The sequence below is a fragment of the Tigriopus californicus genome, chromosome 4, assembly GCF_007210705.1.
Source record: "Tigriopus californicus strain San Diego chromosome 4, Tcal_SD_v2.1, whole genome shotgun sequence".
Classification (NCBI taxonomy): Eukaryota; Metazoa; Arthropoda; class Copepoda; order Harpacticoida; family Harpacticidae; genus Tigriopus; species Tigriopus californicus.
Window position 1 is genome coordinate 9855233 of NC_081443.1, and position 8676 is coordinate 9863908.

Below are 8676 nucleotides of genomic sequence, written 5' to 3' on the forward strand. Positions count from 1 at the left end.
CGTGGACTGTCCAAAAAATGTAACGGCATTATTTTTCACTTCTTCCAATCTGTTTGCATTATTTTGGGCATTTTGCATGTTTTTGTATTTTCCACGGGTTTGGTTCAAAAAACGAACTTTTCTCCCATTAATTTCATCCCCTTTTCTTGAAAATATAGAAAAAAGGAGGAAAACAAATACTTGGACCAACCTATATTTCTTGCCTTTTTTGTTTCGAATTACTTTTTTCCTAAATGGCGTCATTATCTTGCTTTTTAGACAACAAAACCAATCAAGATTACGTCTCTTCAGCTTTCAAAAACAAATTGCTCCAAATACTTCGCTTTATTCAGTCCATGGAAAATGATCTAGTGAAGGAAAGATTTATTCATGTTTCTTTGGTATGATTACTTACAAGCACACACACTTGGTGCAAATTTTAAGCACAAATGTTTTGACATGCTTTAGTTCAAAGTACATATGGTATTAACAGTTTCTTCAGTAACCGATCATGCTTTGATCTGTTTTATTTTGGGTGCGTGGTGCACTGAAAGTAAAAAAATAAGGCCAGTTATAATCATGCAGTGCAACAAAATGTTCAGAGCGGTTTTACTTGCAATTGCTTTTGCATTTTTACCCTTTTTATTGCTTTATCGATTGGATATTTTGCCAATTTTATATGCCTTATTTTGAAAGCTATGGTGATAATACTTGGTGTTCTGTAATAGAGAGCACCATCGAGAGAAGGGTCATCTAAAGTATTCACGGAGAAATGAGTCCTTATGGTTTCCTAAAGGGTGGAAAAATTGCGGTAAATTTGAGAATGATGTTCAGATGTATCAGTTGCTGTTTTTTCCTCAAGACTGGCTGAGTACTTTCAAATGTAATGGTTTAACGAAGTATTTATGGTTGGGCACACAAGCGTGATTAAAAGCTGGCTCCTGACGGATGTTAGTTAGGTTTGATGATATTTATTCAGGAGAAAAACGGACTACATTCACTTTGGGTCACAAATATATCTATTCATATATGGTTTTCTTGTATTAATAATATTGATGACTCACTTGCCTGGGATGCGCAATGTCTCGGTGAATCACAGATAAAGAAGTGGTCAGACCAATTTTGCAAAGAACCAAAGTGAAATCTCATTTGAATCAAGTAATACTACCGGGCATCCGATTGAGCTTAACACTGCTCGATAAGTCAAATTTCGTTCGAATATTTTGGGCAGAGGAAGATCACGGCAATCCCAGGGAGTGCAGACAACAGCAATAACAGCAACAACAGGGTTTACAATGTTTAGTCGATTGACTCACAACAATTGGATTTCACATTTTGAGCTCAAATCTGAGAAACAAAAGGGGTTTGTAGTGTGTGTTGGGACTATTTCGGGTATGACAGTTTCAATTGATTGATGGATGTAAAGTTGGTGAATAATAGTGGCCCTTCACAATGGGCAAAAATACGTCGAGAGATGATTTGAATACAAATCTACAAGAAGGATGATGAATGTGAAGATTATATTTAAAGATAAATTCGTACGATCTTTCAAGAAATAGATTGATAAAGAGAGAGAGAGCAATAAATATGAAAAGCACGTGGAAGAGAAAAGATGGTAGAGCAAGAAAAGGAAAAGGAGCATACAGCGGATGAGATCGAGGTGACCGGTTCAAGGCGAATCGGAGTTGTGTTCAAAATCATCTCCATCATTCTTCTTGGTCGAAAAGTGTGGAATGTATGTCATCGAACAATGGTTGAAACGTCTTTGCGAGGGCGATGGTTGTGTCTGTAGGTCATGGTGTGTGTGTGTGTACTTTGAATCAATCAATACTCGTGTACGATGCAATGAGCGGGTACCCTGACTCTTAAGATGCAAAGTGCTCCTCAGAGAGGGTGTCCGAGATTTGCTGGTCAAATGGACTATTGGATCCTTCGGAGAGCAATTTGAACATGGTATCGTCACGGATGATATCCGCCATATTAGCACTCAACTCCTGAGACCACGAATCCGCGTCGAAATTGGGGCCCAAGCCCCCATGGAAATTCGTAGATCCGTCATCGTCGACATCTGCAAGAAAAGATTCTCCCGTAAAAAACCTCGCCACCCTGACCTTGGAGTCGTCAAACAACCTGTGAAGATAATGTCCGGAATACTCGATGGCGTTTGGGGCGTTTGTGGTGCCATGGAACCCGGCGGATGGTAAGGTTGGTTGTTGATTAACTGGTTGGCTTTCCCATTCATATCACTCGCATAGTTGTTAAAGTATCCGGAGAAGTCATTGATTGGCTGAAATGCAAAAAGCAAGGTTTAGACGGCCGTTTTTTTCGTTGGAAAACTGTGCTATGCTAAGAAGTGTCAAGAAGAAGCGGAGAGTTGTAAAAATTGTGACATCGAGGTTCCAGAGTTACCTGAGGTGATTGCTGGGGGTTGGGATGGGAGGTTTTACCCTCGTTGTACATGGCTGCAACATCGTGGCAATAGATGGCATTGGTAGAGCTCGACGAGGTCTCCATCTAGAAATTCAAACCGATGCAAACGCAAATGAAAGTAAAGGAACCAAAGTAAAAATGGGACCATAACGGAAACCAAAAAGCAACCCTGCCCAATCGATTGTGAATCGTAACCATGCAGCTGAGAAATGAAGAGAGCAACCATACCGAATCCAGTTAACAATAACACTTGATGTTGATTGAAGAGAAACAGATATCAATTTACTCCTAATGAGAAGCTCAAAATGAAGAACAAAGATTGTACATCCAATTTGGCGAAACGAAGCGTTTTACATAATGGAACAATAAGGTTACAAATGTAAACCGGGGATAGAATCATGCTAGGTGGCCACCTTGAAATGGTACTTACCACTGAAAACTTTTGAAAATCCTTGGCTAACTCGGATTGTGCTTGATGCTGCTGCTGCTGTTGTTGTTGTTGTTGTTGCGGTTGATGATGAAATCCCTGCGCATTTGGCCTTTGGTTAGAGCCCTGGCTCTCTCGCCCATATACCACAGTCCCTCCTCCACTCATAGGAGAATGAGCCGGAGGTGAGCGACTTGGGGATGAGCCCAAAACTCCAGGAGAATTTGGACTTCCCACCATGTCGACAGGGCTGGCACTCCTTCCATGTGGACTTCCCTGAAAAAAGGATCAATTCTCAATTGTTTTTTTCATGTGCACTAAAAGGCGCAATCAGGGATTGCTTTTAGTTGATAAGAAAATTTGTCAAAGATGTAATATGGTGTTCGTGTTTAGTGTTTAAATAGAAAGGGACAGTCTTTAGAGAACTCAGAACTGTTTGTGTTTGCATATAATGATTTGATTTACGAATCCCATGCCAAATTTCGATTCTGAATGGAGTGGAAATAATCGTCTTACCTGAATGTTGCCAGCAGGAGAATGCACATTGGATGATCGATAGTTGGTCAAGGATTCCGACTGAAATAATCCCAACCCAAGAACGTAATGATGCAACAAATCATAATCACACCTCCAAAATAGAGCGCAAGAGAAACTCATCTCACCTTTGACCCATTGGGAATATTTTGGTGCTGTTGATTTTGATATCCATATTGAAGATGATTCATTGCACTTTGATCCGTCGTCATTCCCTAGAAGAATTGACACAGCATCCTTAATCAAGGCAAACTTCCGATTGACTAAAACCAGTCAAAATCCCTTAACCAACCCTCTTTTTAGTAAGTGCTTCACAGGAATCACAATCCAATAAACAATAGGCCTTCCCAAAACACAATAATTTAATGGTGGGAACATATGTCTTTCTTTTAGAGACAACAAACCTTGCTGAAATGAAGGAAATTGCGCTCTTCGGTGGTGGTGGTTTTTGTTGTTGTAATGCCAGGGGAACTTGTACTTTCTTTATCACAGGAATAATGGGTGCCATTCGAGGAGGAACTGATTTGGGGCGAGCTGGAAGAAGAGCAATCGAGATCCCGCCCTCCTCCGCCTCCTCCTGTTCCGCCTCCTCCTCGAGGCACAGCATTGGTCACAACACTCATAGTTTGACTGGTCACAGCTAGATTAGGGGTGGGTTGGAGGAGGAGATCCGGGGGCTCCTCGAAGATCAACTCGTCGTCCCCGGAGTAAGGGTCGGCCACCAAATTCATGGGAATGGACAGGATCTTACAGATATCGCTATCGCTTAGGCGGACATTCCCACCGGGGTGTTGGGCGTGTCGGGGTGATGAGGAAGTGCACGTGGTGGTCGAGGACACAACTGACGACGTCGAAGAACAACAAGTTTGTTTTAAAACCACATCCGACGACGATGCATTTGAAGACACAACAACGGTGGCAGGTACTGAACCCATTGACCTCAAGGGCTGAAAACCAAAAGTACACGTGACCCAGGGAATTACACCAAGTACAGAGATACAATACACGCATGGTTAAATGTGCAACATTGTTCAGGCTTCGCCTGTTCGTTCAGGCATTAGTTACGTCTGACCTTGGTCGGGTCGATAAGTTCTGGAATACCGATTTCAATTCGACTCCAGACCTCGAGTGGTCTTCAATGGCTCATGGGGCTACATACAATACATCAAACAACAAAGCAAACAGAATAACAACACAAAAACGAGACAGAGAACTCTAAGGTACATTTTCTAGTCCTTTGTGTTCCTCCCGGGACTTTCCGGGACTTCCCGGGACCAGTAATGGATTCAGTTTTAATTCCTTATGTATAACATAACTATTGGAATCCCAAGCCACAGCACATTCACCCATCATTAGGAGGCATGTAGATGTACCTGTTGGACGCTAAAGTCATCCCGCCCAAAGAAGAGGTTGTCTGCGGATTCGTGAATAATAGGTGAAGGTGAATGCGCCAAATGTGGGTAACGTTTGTGCAGCCATGGGGTAACAGGCAAACTCTGAAAGAGACCCCATTGTCCAATCATGTGAGGTCCAAGGTGTAAACTGTGTTCGGTTCAAACTACAATCATAGGCCTGCGTAGCATGCCGTCAATAGCTCATAAAATGGAATTGAGCTCTTAGGCCAGAATGACTGCTGGATTACCTTACTACTATTCGCCATTCTAACAATCAATCTACTGGGTGACAAAAAAAAAAAAGATTTAGGCTTTACATGACCGGGATCAAGCTCAGTGCCAGCGGTGTTATGGGTATGGGATGATGGTCTCTAGCAGGGTTAGAACGACTAACGTACAAGTGATTTTCAAAACTACCGCACTCGCATAACCAGACACACTTACAGCTGTGGATTGTAGGCAACCCTGTTTGTCTGCAAAATACTGGTTCCCCGTGACAACCGGATTCATGCCCATCATGGACACATTGGGCAAGGAGTTGGGGAAAAACACTTGCTCGTGATTTTGGAACTGACTGATAGGAATGGGGGTGGTTGGGAGGGGGGACGTGTTGATATGCGGGTCGGGTGGAGCCGTACTCACGGTCAGAATGGGACTGTGAGGACTGCTGGGGACCGTCCCAGGGCTCCACTGAGTACCCGCCATGGTACCTGGGCTGTTGCCCGTGGCAGGACTCTGCAAGGAAGAGAGCTACCTCTATATTGGGGTAGGTACACACCCCATCTATGGCCTCGGTCCCTTGCATATGTGCACTTTGGGGGATCTTATTTATCCGCATTCGATGGTCATTTTTGACCGATCAGAATCAATGTTAGGGGGAATTTATTCTAATATGTATGAGTTCGATCCTTTTCAATGTTAGACGGTGTATTGGACATGTGTCTAATTTTGGATACAGTCTAGAGCTTGCAATCGACTTATCAGAAGGGGGGACACTTTGGCCCTCGAAGAGCCATCAGAGGCCTCAAAAGATGCCAATAGTCATTAACGTTAAAAAGAAAAAAAACTTCCATTGGATTCATTAGGCTTGGAATGAAGCTCTGAATTAGGCCCTGGATCATAAGCATCCACATTTCGTTGTAATTTGTGAGCAAATCAAGAGACTATGAGAGCCTTTTTACATGTATTTTGAGGATGTGCAAACCATGAATGATTCCATTACCGAGTCTTTCGAGCTATATTATTGAATTAGATTGCCAAGGCCATTTAACATTTCCATCCTTCCTGACATGCTTCCGAGGACTGAACAACATGATAAATAGCTTGTCAGTTGTGCCTTGTACACATTCTTTGAAAAGGCCATGAACCATTGGTAACCGAACACTTTTCTTGGAACGGTCCAATCAAAGTCATGGCAAGAGAGGGGAAGTATGTTCCAGTTACGAAGTCTCCAACTGAGAACAATTTGAAAATAGCAATACGTGGAACGAGAGCCATTTCAGTCGCAAAACATTGTTGAAGGCTTGTTTTGGAAATTTCTAGGGGGTTAATTTCAGAAACAAACCTGGGAATTTGAAGACAATTAGGCACTCGATCAAAAATCCAAGATTTCACAATTTAGGCGAAAACTTGGCCTTGCATAAAACTTGCACGCATTGTAGTCTGAACCATTGGAACGTTTATTTGAAAAGATACGAGAAATGAATCGACCTTGAAAGCAAAGGTACGAGCAAGAATACTCCTTGGTAGGCTTATTCGTCCACAATTTACGTGCAATCATAGTACCAGGAAATATAACTTGTACTTTGGATGGTTTGTGTGACTGATAATGGAACAAAAACGAGATGATTTCAAAATAAAAGAGATACGTACAATTTACAATAAGAAATACTTGGATTCGTTCAAGGTTATCTCTATCCTTACTAAATTCTATTTTGTAGGGTGCACATCTAACAGTGGGATTTGAACCCATGTCCCAAATGAAGAAGACTCTGGCCAATGCTTTTAGATCCGTTGGTTACTCTAGCTGATACAATTAAACACATGATTCGAAATCGCGTCGAATTATAATAAGAAACTATTAACCTGAAATATGATTAGTTTGATTACGCTTTCAATAAAGCGTATGGCACAAACGATCCTTGTCGTTAATTTTCTTAAGTTCATACAAACCCGTTTCAGATATCTCTGATTTTCTCTTCCACAGATTGAACTTTCTCTCAAAATTAATTGAAACGAAATATCAAGTATTTATTTTCATGATTCCATTCATTATCCCAAATCAATATTGTATTCTCCTCAGCGATATATTTTTCATTAATTTTCATCACTGATCTAAACCATTCCCCACTTCTCTGTCACTTGGTTCCAGACTGGCTTACCTTGGTATAATGATTTAGCGTATATCTTGCACCTTTGGCTGGCCTTGGCCTTGCCAGAGAAAGCTCTAGAAAGTGCTGTTACAGAAAAGGTTCAAGTCCCTGGGCGACCAAGTTTCCTATAAATTGCATTGGCAAACTACTTTCTTCGACAGATCAGGATGAAATTTAGTTTTCAATAGACCAATTGCGATTCGGAAAACCAAACCCAGAATGCACCCATAAGCACGAAAATAGCTCTAGACAATACTCTAAAAATCACCCAAATGTTCCAAATGGCTCCGAGGGCCAAGATGCCTCTAAAGCCTTGACGCAGTGGCATAAATCAACGGCCCCCCAAACCAGTCATATTACCAGGGTCTCTTACCGAACTGTAGGATCCTTGGTCCTCGTTTTCCATTGCTTGGTGACCAGAAAGAGGAGAGGCATTCACATGGAAATTGGTCAAATCTGGCAATGAACCCGGATTGTTTTTGTCCGGTCCATCTTTGTCTTGAGGCAATAGAAAACTAGAAAATACAACGAATGAATAACGTGTTAGGTTGAATCTGCAGTGGCAGAAAGATCAATTCGATGCCAACCAACTGAGGGTTTATTTTTTATCAGAAGTACATCGCAGGGCGACAATAAAGTTGACATGACAACGACGGACCAAATCCTGGCGACACTATTGACAACAAAAGTTTACCAATCAAAACTCGTCAATTTAACTTTTGCTAACTCGTGATGTACCAGATATTTTTGAAGTCATGATGTCATTCTCTAAGGATTATACCGTTTTTTGAGAGGTTTGTACAGTTAGAAATGCACTTGTTTTTGTATGCTTCACCCTGATTTATTGAAGATGCCCTCCAAATATAAATCACGCCGTATGAATTTTCAGCATTTTTCTATAGGGCTTGTCAAGTGACGTTATTCTATGAAGTAAAATCAAAGACAACATACCCAGCCAAATCGCACTGTGCATGCATTGAATTTTGCCATTTATTCCATTTTACATGCTTATCTAATCAAATATAATTGTAGTACTGAGCCAATTTGATAGTGCGTTCATCGAATTATGCCCAAACATGTTTATTTTGTTGGGTTTTGTAACAAAGCCCACTCAAAATCAATGGATTATTGAAAATTCAATGGGAGTTCTCCCTCCAAAAATGCCCAAAATCAGGGGGCCGGACCACATTTTCCTTGAATTTCATTCACTTGACATGCCCTATTATCGGCACATGTCAATGTGATTCAAGTTTCAAGATTACAAATTCATTCTTGTCCTAGATACATTCATGTTGAAAGTTGATTTAAGCATGAAAAAAACGAACACTTGAAAACTCTCAAGCCAAGTTCAAAGTGTGATATGATGCATGTAAAATATTAGGAGCACTTTTTCTTTGACATTGGCCAAATCTTTTAAGTTTTAAGGTTGGAAAATTGGACTACCAAAGTATGGCAACTTTAAAAGTGGTAAAATATCCAACTACAACATTCACTCCATTTCAAGTCTGCATGTGAGTCGACTTCCAAAAAATCAGGACTA

At 41.1% G+C, this 8676-nt stretch overlaps 2 protein-coding genes across 7 annotated transcripts in view; both read right to left on the reverse strand.

Annotated features, from left to right (window-relative positions):
• Positions 1-934: 934 nt before the first annotated feature.
• LOC131879891 (putative uncharacterized protein DDB_G0277255) lies at positions 935-7670 on the reverse strand. 6 transcript variants are annotated; one of them, XM_059226363.1, is made up of 10 exons: positions 7510-7670; positions 5209-5499; positions 4744-4866; positions 3775-4317; positions 3499-3585; positions 3353-3412; positions 2840-3112; positions 2389-2493; positions 2110-2266; positions 935-2047 (listed from the first exon to the last, which is right to left on the reverse strand). In XM_059226363.1, the coding sequence occupies exons 1-10, from the start codon at positions 7540-7542 to the stop codon at positions 1845-1847; spliced, it is 1875 nt and encodes a 624-aa protein (XP_059082346.1). In that variant the 5' UTR covers positions 7543-7670; the 3' UTR covers positions 935-1844. The 6 variants fall into 6 exon arrangements, with proteins under 6 accessions (XP_059082346.1, XP_059082348.1, XP_059082347.1 ...); XM_059226365.1 differs by lacking the exon at positions 4744-4866; XM_059226364.1 differs by lacking the exon at positions 2389-2493.
• A 374-nt stretch (positions 7671-8044) lies between these two features.
• The window catches only part of LOC131879607 (CREB-regulated transcription coactivator 1-like), a 12388-nt gene continuing 11756 nt past the window's right edge, over positions 8045-8676 (reverse strand). The window contains exon 8 of the mRNA XM_059225967.1: positions 8045-8059. Coding sequence (XP_059081950.1) covers positions 8045-8059 — 15 coding nt within the window. The remainder of the gene's footprint in view (positions 8060-8676) is intronic.

Excerpts from the sequence above, each read along its gene's own strand:
- LOC131879891 (XM_059226363.1), bottom strand. The coding sequence starts at position 7,542 with ATGGAAAACGAGGACCAAGGATCCTACAGTTCG. Across the intron at positions 4,867-5,208 it reads GTTGCCTACAATCCACAGCT|AGTTTGCCTGTTACCCCATG; the intron begins GTAAGTGTGTCT and ends GGTCTCTTTCAG. Across the intron at positions 3,586-3,774 it reads ATTTCCTTCATTTCAGCAAG|GGAATGACGACGGATCAAAG; the intron begins GTTTGTTGTCTC and ends CAATTCTTCTAG.